Source organism: Anomaloglossus baeobatrachus, chromosome 1 (genome assembly GCF_048569485.1).
Source record: "Anomaloglossus baeobatrachus isolate aAnoBae1 chromosome 1, aAnoBae1.hap1, whole genome shotgun sequence".
NCBI lineage: Eukaryota > Metazoa > Chordata > Amphibia > Anura > Aromobatidae > Anomaloglossus > Anomaloglossus baeobatrachus.
This window is the reverse complement of record NC_134353.1, coordinates 976056141-976072955: the sequence shown is the minus strand read 5'-3', so window position 1 is coordinate 976072955 and position 16815 is coordinate 976056141. Positions and strand designations below refer to the sequence as shown.

Sequence of the window (16815 nt, the reverse complement as noted above, 5' to 3'; positions counted from 1 at the left end):
AAAGACATACACATAGGGAGTTTAGATTGTGAGCCCCAATGGGGACAGTGTTCCTGATGTATGTTAAGCGCTGCGGAATATGTTAGCGCTATATAAAAATAAAGATTTATTTTTTTATTTAAAAGGCATAAATGCCACCACCAAAGCACCAAAACCAAGTGTGCAATGTCCCATGCCTCCATCTGATGGAGCGTGATTGGGAATAGCCAGTGACCGTCGTTCGCCTGTCGTAGTGCCTACCATATCTTTCTCAAAACAAATGATCAGCATGGGGACATATAAGGGGGGACCCTCGGACTCTTCACCCTCATGGTCTGCTGATGTCTTGTGTGATGAATGAGGAGCACATTGGAGACTTTCCATTTCATCTGTTGTGACCCAGTTGTGTGCACTACCCATAAAGGATCGGGTCCTGTTACTGGACGATGGGCTGTGGTTACTGCACGGAAGTTAGCAATTAAAAACAACAAAAAAAGCACCAAACTGCTACCCCCCACGCTCATAGCAAATCACATTACCCCACCACCCAAAAAGTGTCCACTTCTGTATGCTACCCGTCTTAAACTCCTCACAAGGGACACCAAAGTGGCTGGCGTGTGCCAGATCTCAGGCCAACCATTAGATGGGCGTCTTGCACTGTACCGCAGGTTACTGGGGTCCTCCCTAAAAGTTTGCTAAGGAACCAAAAGAAAATGTATTAGTGTGCACACCGTCTGAGAGGGTCTCATTCAACCGCTGCTATATATAATCGCTGGGGTTCTGCAGTGAAAACGGGGCGCAGGACTCCAATTCTCATGCTAGAAAATAAGTGTTGGCTACACTTTGTGGCTATCCCTAGACGCCCTCCTCTACCCCTAGCCTTTCTTGTGCACAGTCTGGCAATGTCCCTACAGGTGCCACCCTCTGCCTTTGCCATCTACTGCTCACAGCCCGGCACTGTCCCTACAGATGCCCTCCTCTGCCCCCAGCCTCTCCTGCTCACCGCCCAGCACTGTCCCTATAGGCACCCTACTCTGCCCCAGCCTTTCCTGCTCACAGCCCAGCACTGTCCCTATAGGCACCCTACTCTGCCCCCAGCCTTTCCTGCTCACAGCCCAGCACTGTCCCTATAGGCACCCTACTCTGCCCCCGGCCTCTCCTGCTCACCGCCCAGCACTGTCCCTATAGGCACCCTACTCTGCCCCCGGCCTCTCCTGCTCACAGCCCAGCACTGTCCCTATAGGCACCCTACTCTGCCCCCGGCCTCTCCTGCTCACCGCCCAGCACTGTCCCTATAGGCACCCTACTCTGCTCCCGGCCTCTACTGCTCACAGCCCGGCACTGTCCCTACAGACGCCCTCCTCTGCCCCCAGCCTCTCCTGCTCACCACCCAGCACTGTCCCTATAGGCACCCTACTCTGCCCCCGGCCTCTCCTGCTCACAGCCCGGCACTGTCCCTACAGACGCCCTCCTCTGCCCCCAGCCTCTCCTGCTCACCACCCAGCACTGTCCCTATAGGCACCCTACTCTGCCCCCGGCCTCTCCTGCTCACCGCCCAGCACTGTCCCTATAGGCACCCTACTCTGCCCCAGCCTTTCCTGCTCACAGCCCAGCACTGTCCCTATAGGCACCCTACTCTGCTCCCGGCCTCTACTGCTCACAGCCCGGCACTGTCCCTACAGACGCCCTCCTCTGCCCCCAGCCTCTCCTGCTCACCACCCAGCACTGTCCCTATAGGCACCCTACTCTGCCCCCGGCCTCTCCTGCTCACCGCCCAGCACTGTCCCTATAGGCACCCTACTCTGCCCCAGCCTTTCCTGCTCACAGCCCAGCACTGTCCCTATAGGCACCCTACTCTGCTCCCGGCCTCTACTGCTCACAGCCCGGCACTGTCCCTACAGACGCCCTCCTCTGCCCCCAGCCTCTCCTGCTCACCACCCAGCACTGTCCCTATAGGCACCCTACTCTGCCCCCGGCCTCTCCTGCTCACAGCCCGGCACTGTCCCTACAGACGCCCTCCTCTGCCCCCAGCCTCTCCTGCTCACCACCCAGCACTGTCCCTATAGGCACCCTACTCTGCCCCCGGCCTCTCCTGCTCACCGCCCAGCACTGTCCCTATAGGCACCCTACTCTGCCCCAGCCTTTCCTGCTCACAGCCCAGCACTGTCCCTATAGGCACCCTACTCTGCCCCCAGCCTTTCCTGCTCACAGCCCAGCACTGTCCCTATAGGCACCCTACTCTGCCCCCAGCCTTTCCTGCTCACAGCCCAGCACTGTCCCTATAGGCACCCTACTCTGCCCCCGGCCTCTCCTGCTCACCGCCCAGCACTGTCCCTATAGGCACCCTACTCTGCCCCCGACCTCTCCTGCTCACAGCCCCGCACTGCCACTACAGACGCCCGCCTCTGCCCCCGGCCTTTCCTGCTCACAGCCCCGCACTGCCACTACAGACGCTCTCCTCTGCCCCCGACCTCTCCTGCTCACAGCCCTGCACTGTCCCTACAGATGCCCGCCTCTGCCTCCGGCCTCTCCTGCTCACTGCCCAGCACTGTCCCTATAGGCACCCTACTCTGCCCCCGGCCTCTCCTGCTCACAGCCCCGCACTGTCCCTACAGATGCCCGCCTCTGCCTCCGGCCTCTCCTGCTCACCGCCCAGCACTGTCCCTATAGGCACCCTACTCTGCCCCCGGCCTCTCCTGCTCACCGCCCAGAACTGTCCTTATAGGCACCCTACTCTGCCTCCAGCCTTTCCTGCTCACAGCCCCGCACTGCCACTACAGACGCCCGCCTCTGCCCCCAGCCTCTCCTGCTCACAGCCCCGCACTGCTACTACAGACGCCCTCCTCTGCCCCCGGCCTCTCCTGCTCACAGTCCGTAGAGGCGCCCTCCTCTGCGCCCGGCCTCTCCTGCTCACAGTCCATAGAGGCGCCCTCCTCTGCCCCCGGCCTCTCCTGCTCACAGTCCGTAGAGGCGCCCTCCTCTGCCCCCGGCCTCTCCTGCTCACAGTCCGTAGAGGCGCCCTCCTCTGCCCCCGGCCTCTCCTGCTCACAGTCCGTAGAGGCGCCCTCCTCTGCCCCCGGCCTCTCCTGCTCACAGTCCGTAGAGGCGCCCTCCTCTGCGCCCGGCCTCTCCTGCTCACAGTCCGTAGAGGCGCCCTCCTCTGCGCCCGGCCTCTCCTGCTCACAGTCCGTAGAGGCGCCCTCCTCTGCCCCCGGCCTCTCCTGCTCACAGTCCGTAGAGGCGCCCTCCTCTGCCCCCGGCCTCTCCTGCTCACAGTCCGTAGAGGCGCCCTCCTCTGCCCCCGGCCTCTCCTGCTCACAGTCCGTAGAGGCGCCCTCCTCTGCCCCCGGCCTCTCCTGCTCACAGTCCGTAGAGGCGCCCTCCTCTGCCCCCGGCCTCTCCTGCTCACAGTCCGTAGAGGCGCCCTCCTCTGCCCCCGGCCTCTCCTGCTCACAGTCCGTAGAGGCGCCCTCCTCTGCCCCCGGCCTCTCCTGCTCACAGTCCGTAGAGGCGCCCTCCTCTGCCCCCGGCCTCTCCTGCTCACAGTCCGTAGAGGCGCCCTCCTCTGCCCCCGGCCTCTCCTGCTCACAGTCCGTAGAGGCGCCCTCCTCTGCCCCCAGCCTCTCCTGCTCACAGTCCGTAGAGGCGCCCTCCTCTGCCCCCGGCCTCTCCTGCTCACAGTCCGTAGAGGCGCCCTCCTCTGCCCCCGGCCTCTCCTGCTCACAGTCCGTGACTCGCCCACCCCAGGGCTGTGGGACACCCGGTGCCGGGCCGGACTAGTCCGGTGGTAGTCAGTGGTGGCTGGGCCCGGCTCCGTGGCCCTGGTGGGTGTCAGTAGAATATGTGGCTTGATGAATAAAGTTTGTGTTCGTGACGCTATTAAGCCGCCGCTGCTGTGTGAGGCCTCCGGGGTGATGATATAGCAGCAATGGTGGTACTGCTCCCCACAGGTGGAGCGGTGCCCCGGGGACACTGTTAGTGCTCGTGAAAGTCTATGGGGTTGTGTGGCTAACACGGTACAGGGCCGACAGGCAATGAAAGAACCAGGCACAAACAGTCTCTTTACCTTTTCCTCTTTTACTTTGGGAACAGTCCAGTCCTGGGAGACCGTTACAGGTGGTGATGGGGATCCGGTCAGCCTGCAAGTACTTGGGGAGATCTTTCTGGCCAGCTGAGTATGAGGCCTACTCCTGTACTTTTCTTTCTTATGATAGGACCCTGCTTCTCTGAATCCAGCAATGGCCCTCTTTGCTGCTGGGACCGGTGGTACGTCCCTTTCCCTTTGTAGCAGGCTGCGCAGGCCCTCTCTGGTGCTTCTCTGCTGGAGTCCTCACCGGGCCCTGATGCTGCAGCTGTGTGTTCGGGATGTATATGGGCCAGGTGCTTGCAGCTCTCCTGCCCTTCGGATTCGGCTACCAGGGAGTATTTTAAGCACTGGTGGCCACAGACTCTGATGTCCGAGTCTCTTCGCTGCCTCTCAGCTACTCCTGCTTCCCTGGGCCAAGCTACTCTAGCTCTAGGCCCCAGATCCACAGGACAGCTCACTCTGCGTCTGCTCAGTATCACCTCTCTCTACAGACTGACTACTTCCTCCCTCAGGTCAGGCTTGGTGAAGGCTCCCTGGAATTCCAGGTTCAGAGCTCCCCCTGCTGGCCGGAGGGAGAACTGCGTTGGGTGTTAAAACTTGCTGGCCAATGGACCTCCCAATTACCTCCAGGCTCAGCATTAACCCTTTGGAAGGGCAATGCTGTTGTGGCGACCAGGTCCTGGGGCGCCACATCCGTACAGGCGCCCTCCTCTGCCCCCGGCCTCTCCTGCTCACAGTCCGTACAGGCGCCCTCCTCTGCCCCCAGCCTCTCCTGCTCACAGTCCGTAGCGGCGCCCTCCTCTGCCCCCGGCCTCTCCTGCTCACAGCCCCACACTGTCCCTACAGGCGCCTGTTGGAGGAATTTTAATACTCATATTGATATTCAATAGTATGTATTCATTATAAGTCGTGCTAGAGGAATTTTAGTCATATGATAGCTGATTATTATAAGTAATTTTAATAATCTGTACTCATTAATTTCTGTATCTGTGTGAGGAGGAGGGGAGTTCTTTATTTACCCATTGCTTATCTATATTTCTCCTGCTTGAACGATATTACGGAAAGACACAAGATTTCTCCATTTCTCCAGGGCCAAGCGATATACGCTCTCGAGTAGATTACTGTTACGGGTTTCATCAGTCTGAAAACCTGAGAACGTTCTCGGAGTCATGTTGTAAGGTTCATGTGATTTTTTTTTTTTTTTTTTTTTTTTTTTTTTTTTTCCTTCACCCCACCCCCCCACCCCCCCGCTGTTTCCTTTTGAATGTTTGTCTATATGATCTAATCCCAAGAAGTCAGACACTTTTTAGGTTTGAAAGCTGCTATTGAGTGTCCCCTACAAGTGACAATGTCTGGCTCGCTTGTTTAAGAAATTCTTCTCTGCCCCCGACCTCTCCTGCTCACAGCCCAGCACTGTCCCTACAGATGCCCTCCCCTGCTCCCGGCCTCTCCTGCTCACAGCCCAGTACTGTCCCTACAGATGCCCTCCCCTGCTCCCGGCCTCTCCTGCTCACAGCCCAGCACTGCCCCTACAGATGCCCTCCCCTGCTCCCGGCCTCTCCTGCTCACAGCCCAGCACTGTCCCTACAGATGCCCTCCCCTGCTCCCGGCCTCTCCTGCTCACAGCCCAGCACTGTCCCTACAGATGCCCTCCCCTGCTCCCGGCCTCTCCTGCTCACAGCCCAGCACTGTCCCTACAGACTCCCTCCTCTGCCCCCGGCCTCTCCTGCTCACAGCCCCGCCCTGTCCCTACAGGCACCAACCTCTGCTCCCGGCCTCTCCTGCTCACAGCCCAGCACTGTCCCTACAGGTGCCCTCCTCTGCCCCCAGCCTCTTTTACTCACAGCCCAGCACTGTCCCTACAGGCACCAACCTCTGCCCCCAGCGTCTCCTGCTCACAGCCCAGCACTGTCCCTACAGGTGCCCTCCTCTGCCCCCGGCCTCTTCTGCTCACAGCCCCGCACTGTCCCTACAGATGCCCTCCCCTGCTCCCGGCCTCTCCTGCTCACAGCCCAGCACTGTCCCTACAGGCACCAACCTCTGCCCCTGGCGTCTCCTGCTCACAGCCCAGCACTGTCCCTACAGGTGCCCTCCTCTGCCCCCGGCCTCTTCTGCTCACAGCCCCGCACTGTCCCTACAGATGCCCTCCCCTGCTCCCGGCCTCTTCTGCTCACAGCCCCGCACTGTCCCTACAGATGCCCTCCCCTGCTCCCGGCCTCTCCTGCTCACAGCCCAGCACTGTCCCTACAGATGCCCTCCCCTGCTCCCAGCCTCTCCTGCTCACCGCCCAGCACTGTCCCTACAGGCCCCAACCTCTGCTCCCAACCTCTCCTGCTCACCGCCCAGCACTGTCCCTACAGGCCCCAACCTCTGCTCCCAGCCTCTCCAGCTCGCAGCCCAGCACTGTCCCTACAGGCACCAACCTCTGCCCCCGGCCTCTCCTGCTCACAGCCCAGCACTGTCCCTACAGACGCCCTCCTCTGCCCCTGGCCTCTCCTGCTCACAGTCCGTAGAGGCGCCCTCCTCTGCCCCCGGCCTCTCCTGCTCACAGTCCGTAGAGGCGCCCTCCTCTGCCCCGGCCTCTCCTGCTCACAGTCCGTAGAGGCGCCCTCCTCTGCCCCCGGCCTCTCCTGCTCACAGTCCGTAGAGGCGCCCTCCTCTGCCCCCGGCCTCTCCTGCTCACAGTCCGTAGAGGCGCCCTCCTCTGCCCCCGGCCTCTCCTGCTCACAGTCCGTAGAGGCGCCCTCCTCTGCCCCGGCCTCTCCTGCTCACAGTCCGTAGAGGCGCCCTCCTCTGCCCCCGGCCTCTCCTGCTCACAGTCCGTAGAGGCGCCCTCCTCTGCCCCCGGCCTCTCCTGCTCACAGTCCGTAGAGGCGCCCTCCTCTGCCCCCGGCCTCTCCTGCTCACAGTCCGTAGAGGCGCCCTCCTCTGCCCCCGGCCTCTCCTGCTCACAGTCCGTAGAGGCGCCCTCCTCTGCCCCCGGCCTCTCCTGCTCACAGTCCGTAGAGGCGCCCTCCTCTGCCCCCGGCCTCACCTGCTCACAGTCCGTAGAGGCGCCCTCCTCTGCCCCCGGCCTCTCCTGCTCACAGTCCGTAGAGGCGCCCTCCTCTGCCCCCGGCCTCTCCTGCTCACAGTCCGTAGAGGCGCCCTCCTCTGCCCCCGGCCTCTCCTGCTCACAGTCCGTAGAGGCGCCCTCCTCTGCCCCCGGCCTCTCCTGCTCACAGTCCGTAGAGGCGCCCTCCTCTGCCCCCGGCCTCTCCTGCTCACAGTCCGTAGAGGCGCCCTCCTCTGCCCCCGGCCTCTCCTGCTCACAGCCCAGCACTGTCCCTACAGATGCCCTCCCCTGCTCCCGGCCTCTCCTGCTCACAGCCCAGCACTGTCCCTACAGATGCCCTCCCCTGCTCCCGGCCTCTCCTGCTCACAGCCCAGCACTGTCCCTACAGACTCCTTCCTCTGCCCCGGCCTCTCCTGCTCGCAGCCCAGCACTGTCCCCACAGGCACCAACCTCTGCCCCCGGCCTCTCCTGCTCACAGCCCAGCACTGTCCCTACAGGCACCATCCTCTGCCCCTGGCCTTTCCTGCTCACAGCCCAGCACTGTCCCTACAGGCACCCTTCTCTGCCCCCGGCCTCTCCTGCTCACAGCCCAGCACTGTCCCTACAGACGCCCTCCTCTTCCCCTGGCCTTTCCTGCTCACAGCCCAGCACTGTCCCTACAAGCACCAACCTCTGCCCCCGACCTTTCCTGCTCACAGCCCAACACTGTCCCTACAGATGCCCTTCTCTGCCCCCGGCTTCTCCTGCTCACCGCCCAGCACTGTCCTTACAGGCGCCCTCCTCTGCCCCCGGCCTCCTCCTGCTCACAGCCCAGCACTGTCCCTACAGGCGCCCTCCTCTGCCCCCGGCCTCCTCCTGCTCACAGCCCAGCACTGTCCCTACAGGCGCCCTCCTCTGCCCCCGGCCTCCTCCTGCTCACAGCCCAGCACTGTCCCTACAGGCGCCCTCCTCTGCCCCCGGCCTCCTTCTGCTCACAGCCCAGCACTGTCCCTACAGGCGCCCTCCTCTGCCCCCGGCCTCTCCTGCTCACAGCCCAGCACTGTCACTTCAGGTGCCCTCCTCTGCCCGCGGCCTCTCCTGCTCACAGCCCAGCACTGTCCCTACAGGCGCCCTCCTCTGCCCCCGGCCTCTCCTGCTTGCAGTCCATAGAGGCACCCTCCTCTGCCCTCGGCCTCTCCTGCTCACAGCCCAGCACTGTCCCTACAGGCGCCCTCCCCTGCCCCCTGCCTCTCCTGCTCACAGCCCAACACTGACCCTATAGTTCAGATTGGCTTCAAATTTATTCTGCAGCTGGACAACAACCCTCAGATCCAGCCAATATCACTATGAATAAGGAGCCTCCTCTTCACTCACTTTGCATTGTTTATAAACTATATAAATTGCCTCTTCAGGAAGGAATAGGACCTGAACTCTCTACTGGAAGTAACAATTCTAATAGTCAATTTTGGCCTTTTAACGAGCTTTGTCACATGACTTGGGATACAATACAATTAAAAACTATACAGCTGCACTCTGAAATGTGGTAACAGGTAAACATTGTATACAGGAATTTGGGATTGCATTATTGCTATAGAAACGGTCTACTAAATGAGGTACTTAGTGCACAAAATGGCCAATTTATAAGAGCCAAGCAGCGACCAAGCGTATCTTTGTTGGGGCCGTAACCTAATATGCATCTATCCGGGATAAAAGCCTACACTTTTGGGGGCAGGTAGGATCCACCTTATTTTAAAACACCCTATGGATATGGGAGGAGAGCTCAACCAGAGGAGCGTACTACAAATCTAATACTGATTAGCGCCTCCAAACACATCAAGACAAGTGTGAATAGGTGCAAGCTGAAAATTCGATAATCAAAAAAAATATACTGTGAAATGTTATAACGTACAAACAGTGAATATTTGTTTCCAAAAATAAGCCCTAGTAAGATTTTTTTTTTTTTGGCCTTTTTGGAGTATGCTTAAAATATCAGCCCTAGTTGCGGCTCATCATACTAATAGTATCTTGAAATGGGGCTTGCATGCCTATCAGGGTATGTAAATTATATTGGTATACGTTACTGTAAGCCCCGGAAATTAAGTCACATGCTGGCGAGTTAATAGAATGAATATTCCCCCCTTCCGCCGCTCATATTCCCACCCACCCCTCTGTGGCGGTGGCGGTGAGTCAGTATTGCTGGCCGAGGATCGCAGCACAATGCTCGCACTGGCGGCTCTATTGAGCAGAGCGTGTCAGGTTGTATTTCTTTGCAGCTGTCTCGCTCAGGTGAGGAGACGCCAGTTGGTGCGAGCATTGTGCTGCGATCCTCGGCCAGTAATACAGCAGTCTGAGTGTATCACTGACACCACCACAGAGGAGTACACAGGAATATGGGGGGGTGAATATTCATTATTTCATTAACACACGTTTCAATCACTGACACGGGTGGGCAGGATTATGGGTGGGGGAAGGAGTGAATATTCATTCCTCATTAACGGGGCTACACAGTCACTGACACTAATAAATAAAAAATAATTACGTCTGTCGAAAATAAGCCCTAGTGCATCTTCTAGAGACAAAAATGAGTCTTACTTTTGGGGAAACATGGTAGGAATTGAAGTCCTAACTGCCCATAATTGTAGTATTTTTAGCCCGGATAAAGGCAAATTAGGTTAGGGTGCCAATAAAGCGATGTGCCTTGTCGATGGCTGTGGATGTGATTTGGCCAAAATGATCTAGGATAAAAACCAAACCAGAATCTATCGCAAACATATTTTGGGGGGTTTCCCTTCCTGAGCAAGAGCTTTGGGTTGGCTGTATGAGAGGTTGTATGACACGTCTGGATAAAATCAATCCAGAATCTTTATTTGTAAAGTTATGTGGGTTAATGGGACGACATTGACCTTTTAGGATTGATATTTTCTATAGATGGCGATAGAGATCAGCTTCTCTTCTTCTTTGAAGAGACCATTTGTGTATTAAATTTCAGAGGGGCATTGTGGGGCCTATGAGTCTCCTTACACTGGCATGTCAGATGTCACTCTCCAGAGACTGTCCTTTTAGATCCAAAATAAACTATTAATCTATCTTTTAGAACTTTGTCCTGTGCAGTATGTTTTCCACATTTGAACAGCACTGTGTATAATATATTGTGATCTATCCCCCCGATGAGCTGTCGGTGATGTACGTCCTTACCACTGGCTTAACATGTCATAATTCACCTAGGGCAGTGATTCATCCATGGGTGTCTGCTGCCTCCACCTGTGTCAAGAAAGCCCAAACTATGGTAAGTGCCGATGGTCCCCACACCAGACACAACCGCGCCAGAGGTTTTGTATCCACCTCTATCATGGAGTGAATGTAAAACCTCTGGAAGACAAATCTGTCCTGGTTCCTCTGAGCCCGGCTGATGTTATCACTAATGTACTTGGAGTTTTTAAAGTTCCTGGGAATTTCCTTGGGCCAAATTCTGCGTTTCTGTACGTGAATGTGTCCCGAACGCTCCAGCTTTGTGTGCTTGTCGTCCCTGTCGTTTTTATCCTTCTCTTCACACCTTTCTTCTTTGTGAACAGGGGAGAAAATGGCATCCGCAGACCTGATGGAAGAAGACTCCACGGAGAGGTGAGCGTGTAAGGGTACATGTGGCCACCAGACCTGGGAGTTACTACGTTGTGATGTGTCTGGTCGCTCGTCTCTGGGATTTTGTTGGTTTATATTTAGTGTAACAACTCCATTCCTGTCTGTTTAGTTGCTAGGTTTGTACACTGTTAATAAAGTTATTAAAAAAAAAAAACCAAACTCCAGAAGGTCTCCCAGGAAGAGGATGTGACTGCTCTCCTTCCTTGTGTCCATGAGAAAGGAAGCTGCCGGCAGACAGACACACAGAAATGATCGCCTGCGATCGATTACGCTTACCATGCTTGTTCCTGATTGTTCCTGATTGTTCCTGAATAAACCAACCGTTATTGTTGCACGCTCGGAGAGTATCGTTGATTAATCCCCTGCCAACAGGTTCTGGGCCCAGAGCAACACAGAACAGGAACACACAGCAAAACAGGAACACACAGCAAAACAAGTCCAGAGCAAAGGAAGCCCAGAGCAACAGTGCGGAACAGAGAACATGTCCACTAGCAGCAATCCTGCCAAGTCCACAGTGCCAAGCCTGACTAACCAGAAGTACCATAAGAGAAGGTACGTGGGAATATACTCTGGAACCTCATCCATTACCAGATGATTGGGTGGAGAAGGATCAGAAAGCACAAAGCACTATCTCCCTCAGTGTAGACGATAATCAGATTGTGCATATGTGCAACTGCAAAGGAAACGTGGGATGAGTTACACAAAGTGGATGGAAGATCAAATCTCAGCAATTAGCTTCATCTCATGAGAAGGTGTATCCGTCTAAGCTGTGTGATGGCCAGAATACGCAGGACTATATAAGAAACACCCTGCGCACTGTGGAGCACCTCAGGGGCATTGGAGAAGAAATTAAAGATGTTCGTGTTGCTGCACTTCTACAACGTGACCTTCCAGAAAGTTCTGACACACTTGTCACTGCACTAGATGCTCGGCCAGATGATGAGCGCACACTCGAGTATGTCACAGGCAAGGTTGTAGAGGAGTACAAGAGAAACACTCTGTAAGCAGCAGTAATGTATCCAGAGCACAAGCAGCATTAAAGACACAGGATTTCTCTAAAATTAAGAGCAATGTAAGAGAAACTCGTGAATGTTTTCTGTGAAAGGCCCGGCCACCTTAAAGCAGACTGCAGAGTTTGGAAAGCTAGAATGAGTCAGCTTAAAAAGCAGGACAGTCATCAAAGGGTTAAAACAGCCGTAGAGGATGATTCTGCATAAGCATATATGGTGTATAGATTCTGCTGCAACAAGTCATATAACTAACAACAAGGACTTCTTTGACCTTAATGAAAGCAAGTCAGAAAAGGTCATTGTGAGGTAAATCCGGAGATATGACGATAAATCATGATATTCAAGTATGTCAGGGAGCCCTCTCCTGGTGTCAACCCCCCTTTCCCCCACACAACTGGTTTAGCAACAAACTCCATGGCCATGTCCTGTGATATGGAAATTAGGTGGCTTTGGGACAATGGACACAGGATGACTCCCTGCCGTCACCCTGTAGTAGGAGCTGCTATCTAATTAGCAAGGCTATGGAAATAGCCAGACAGAACGACTCCAGTAAAAAATGGTTCATATCTCGCAAGCCATATTTCCGATAAATATGGCAACCATAAAAATGGTGTCTCCGCATGTGGACGATGCCGGCACCCCCTTTTTATGGGAACAGGACATTGGGAAATGCCCCAGGCGTGATATCAGCCAATGGGGAACTGGCAGACAGGTCATGAGTCCCCTCGTTCTGTAGCTAAATTCATAACTGTCACAATGAGAGCATTGGCGTCCGCCTACGACGCTCCCAGGCAAAGTTATAGCCAAAATCCCCTTTGCTGGATAATTCTGATCCATGCAGGGGGAGTGGCAGTGCTTCCCTGTGAGGTCACTAAGGTAGGAGGGGACCTGGATCTGCCCAGGTTGATAACCCTACTTCGGCCATTTTCCAGCGTTCTTCTGCTCGGGGGCCTGGTTGGGACAGACCTGTGAGAGAGTTCCTGGAAACCTGGTCTACAGCGCCCCCCTGTGGCCAGACGCACAAGGTAACTGATTGAATTGCATACCTGTTGTAAACCATGCTTTATCTGTAACTGTACTCTGACATATGTATATTCTGTAGATTCCCTATTGTATATATTGTAGTTTCTAGTGTGCTTTAGGCGATTAAATTATATAATTAATCTTGGGCTGTTCTGTTATCTCGATCTTGAATCCCACGTCCGTGTGTTCGGCTAATAGTTACCGTAAATCGGTTGGTGGCAGCGAGTTGTGCCAAGGATTATTGTGGGGAGGCCAGTGAGATTCGGGAAGATATTATATATTCCGCCCGCGGAGGTCGGGGGAATATATACCTTACTCTCACCGGGGACCCTTCCATAATCGGCATAAGTAGTATAGCGGCCTCCTTGCTTATTGTCGGGCAATTCCATAATTGGCCTGACTATAAGAGGGGCGCTAGAGAGCGCGTCACGTGCTCTGTCTGTCGGTCGGGAGGTATAAAGTAGGGGTGACCCCCACTTGTTACCCCCCGATTGTGACGTACTGGTAGCCAGCGCGGGGGATTTCTGAGTGACCCCCCCGGTGGTTTGTGACATATTGGTGGCAGCGGTGGGATCGAGATAATAGTGTGTGTGAGTGTGAGACCCATACTCCCAGACACTAAAGACTGCCTGCAGCAGCTGTGGCTGCTGGGGTCTTCAGACTAGCTCAACACTAGAGTGTCAGAGTGCAGATACTGTAAGGTGGGTGGAGGCATCAGGTGTCAGTTCTGTGTCAGTGACCAAAAGTCTGCAAGAATGGCTGATGGCACCAGGAGCAGAGCTATGCAACTGGCCAATGCTAAGGCAGGAGCCGAAGAGAGGGAGGACGGTGCTGTGGACAGCAATGAGGAGGTTGCCCACGAGTCCTCCAGGAGCTCGACGCCAGAAAACCGTTCTGCCGAGGACATTGCGCAACCTGGCACTGCTGGACAAGATGAGGAGGAGCTCACCCAAGGTTCCTCAACGAGCCAGATGCCAGCCCTCCGCTCTGAAAGGGACAGGGAATCACCAGGCTCCGCAGCGTGCCGCAGATCACCACGTGCCATTCCACCGAGCCTGGGAGGCTCGGATAGCCTTCTTCAAATGGCTATGGCCCTACGCCAGGCTGGAGACCGGGAGGGCTACAAGGAACTCATGGCCGAGCGTGAGCGGCAAGCAGCGCGTGAAGAGCGCCAGGCAGAGCGTAACTACCAGCTGCAGCTAGCTCAGCTCCGGCCCTCATCAGCCACCCGTGACCTTCCAGACACCAAACTTCCAAAGGTCCGTGTTGAGGACTTCCCAGTGCTGGAGAAGGATGGAGACTTGGACTCTTTCTTGACTGCTTTTGAACGGACTTGCTTGCAGCATCATCTGAACAAGGACCAGTGGGCCAAATACCTGACCCCCCGTTTAAGGGGTAAGGCCCTCGATGTCCTTGGGGACTTGCCTGCTGAGGCAGATCAGGGCTACGACACCATCAAGCGGGCCCTGATCCAACAGTACAACCTCACCCCGGAGTCCTACCGCAAGAAGTTCCGGAGCCTACAGAAGGGACCAAAGGACTCCTGGGCTGACCACCGGCGGGCACTTGCCCGAGCTGCCGACCACTGGACCCAAGGCCTGCAGCTTTCCACCGGACCGGAGATCCTGGACTTGTTCATCACGGAGCAACTCTTGTGGAACTGCCCTGAGGATCTCCGCCAGTTCATCCGAGACCAGAAGCCAAAGGGGTCCACGGCTACAGCTGCCCTTGCCGATGACTACACCAACAACCGGGCCCCTGAGGCCAGGAGAGCGGCCACCAGCAGCACCTGGAGAGGGGGTAAGATGAATTCTGCGACTGCCCCACCTGCCCCTAGACTGCAGGGGGTGTCCCCCTCAACTCCCCTCTCCAGGCCCGTGGCAGAACCAAGACGGTGCCACCAGTGCAACCTACCTGGACACTTCAAGGCCATGTGCCCTCAGCGTCCCAAGGCCCCGGCTCCGTCCCCGTCCCAAGGGCCGCCCAAGGTGTATTGTGTGGGTGGGGGTGGTGGTAGGTCCCTGGACAGCTTCCAACCTGTCACCGTCGGCCAGTCTGTGACCATAGGACTGCGAGACAGCGCCTCGGAGGTGACTCTGGTGCGGCCTGAGATGGTGTCCCCCCAAGACTTGATCCCTGGAAAAACCCTCGCTGTCTCCGGGATTGGAGGCATTGACCCGGCGCTGCCTGTTGCTGACATTTATGTGGACTGGGGCGCAGGGCGAGGGGTGAGGGAGGTGGGGGTAACTGATCGGATCCCTGCAAACGTGCTACTTGGGACAGATTTGGGGCAAATAACCTCCCAGTTTGGCCCCGCCCCAAAGGCTGAACCTTCAGCCAGTGCTGACGTGCCTCCGGACAATGTTAATGTGTTATCTATGAATGATGTAAGGGAGGAGGGGGTGAACTCTGATATTTCTGCTTGCACAGACACCATAGACACACACACAGCTGCAGCTGTGACAGGGGAGGGGGTCAGAGAAGGGTGTGACAATGCCTCTACAAGTAATCAGCCTGTGAGCTGGGATCTGTTGCCCTCTGCAGGGATAAGCAGAGAGCAGGGTGCTGCAGGGGGAGGACCAGTGTGTGGGGTGGGGGCTACCACAGCAAATGTGGGGTCCCCAGAGATTTCACAGCGGGGTTCTGTTGCTGCAGGGGGGGAACAGGCAGGTGAGATTGGGGCCGGTCCAGGAGCGGAAGTGCTCCCAGGTAAGATCTCGGTGCAGGGTTCCCCCACAACCGGGGTGTCAGGAAGCCAGGTAGGTCTGCCTGAACCGGCGACTTGGTCAGGAACGGAGGAGGAGCAGGCACGACCCACGGTCGCAGCGGCTGTGGCCGCTGTCACCCGCAGTGGGAGTGCTGGAAGCCAAGGGGCCTCCCGGAGGTCCGATAGCTCTTCCCCTTCTGACCAAGTGGCAGCCGAGTCAGGTGGAGGCCAGGACACAGGTCCCGGGGTACTGACTGAAGATGTGACAGTCTCGTCGATTCTGGCCACATCTAGTCAGGAGTTTCAGGCAGCGTTAGAAGCTGACGACAGCCTGAAAGCTCTAAAGGAGCAGGCGGCACAGCCTCCCTCGGACTCGGACCCGGAGCGAGTGGTCTGGGACCAAGGACGGCTGTACCGGGCCACGGTCCAGCAGGGTTCACCGGAGGCGTGGCCCAGGGACCGACAGTTGGTGGTACCCTATCCGTTCCAGACGGAGTTGTTGCGGATCGCACATGAGATTCCGATGGCCGGACACCTAGGGATCGCTAAGACCAAGGCCAGGTTAAACCAGCATTTCTACTGGCCAAAAATGGGGGCCGATGTGGCTGCCTACTGCCGTTCGTGTGAAACCTGTCAGAGAGTGGGGAAGGCGGGGCCACGCCCCAAAGCCCCACTGGTATCTCTGCCAATCATCGATGAGCCTTTCAGGAGGGTGGCTGTGGATCTGGTCGGCCCGCTGGCCATCCCCAGCAGCTCCGGGAAACGCTTCATACTGACGGTAGTGGACTATGCCACCCGGTACCCAGAAGCAGTGGCCTTGTCGTCCATTCGGGCTGACAAGGTGGCCACCGCATTGCTGGAGATTTTCTCCCGAGTGGGTTTTCCCCAGGAAATGCTCACTGACCGGGGGACCCAATTCATGTCCCAGCTGATGGAGACCCTCTGTAAGCAAGTCCAGGTGCGACATCTGGTGGCCAGCCCGTACCATCCACAGACTAATGGCCTGTGCGAGCGGTTCAATGGCACCTTAAAGCAGATGCTTAAGATGTTGGTCGACTCCCACGGGCGTGACTGGGAGCGGTATCTCCCACACCTGTTATTTGCTTACCGGGAGGTTCCACAGGCCTCAACAGGATTCTCACCGTTTGAGCTCCTGTACGGGCGACGTGTGCGGGGCCCCCTGGCTCTGGTGAAAGAGGCTTGGGAAGGGGATTTGGCCACCCCTGGAGTGTCGGTTATCGAGTATGTCATGCGCTTCCGGGACAAAATGCAGGCCTTGACGCAACTGGTACACGACAATATGGCTCAAGCCCAGGCCGATCAGAAGCGTTGGTAC

At 56.6% G+C, this 16815-nt stretch overlaps 1 protein-coding gene across 2 annotated transcripts in view; it reads left to right on the top strand.

Moving 5' to 3' along the window:
* The first annotated feature begins 5162 nt into the window (after positions 1-5162).
* LOC142258105 (uncharacterized) overlaps positions 5163-16815 on the top strand; it is a 198804-nt gene continuing 187151 nt past the window's right edge. For both annotated transcript variants that reach the window (XM_075330580.1, XM_075330573.1), the window contains exons 1-3: positions 5163-5240; positions 10326-10386; positions 10673-10721. In XM_075330580.1, the coding sequence (XP_075186695.1) occupies positions 10341-10386; positions 10673-10721 (95 nt within the window). In that variant the 5' untranslated portion in view covers positions 5163-5240; positions 10326-10340. The remainder of the gene's footprint in view (positions 5241-10325; positions 10387-10672; positions 10722-16815) is intronic.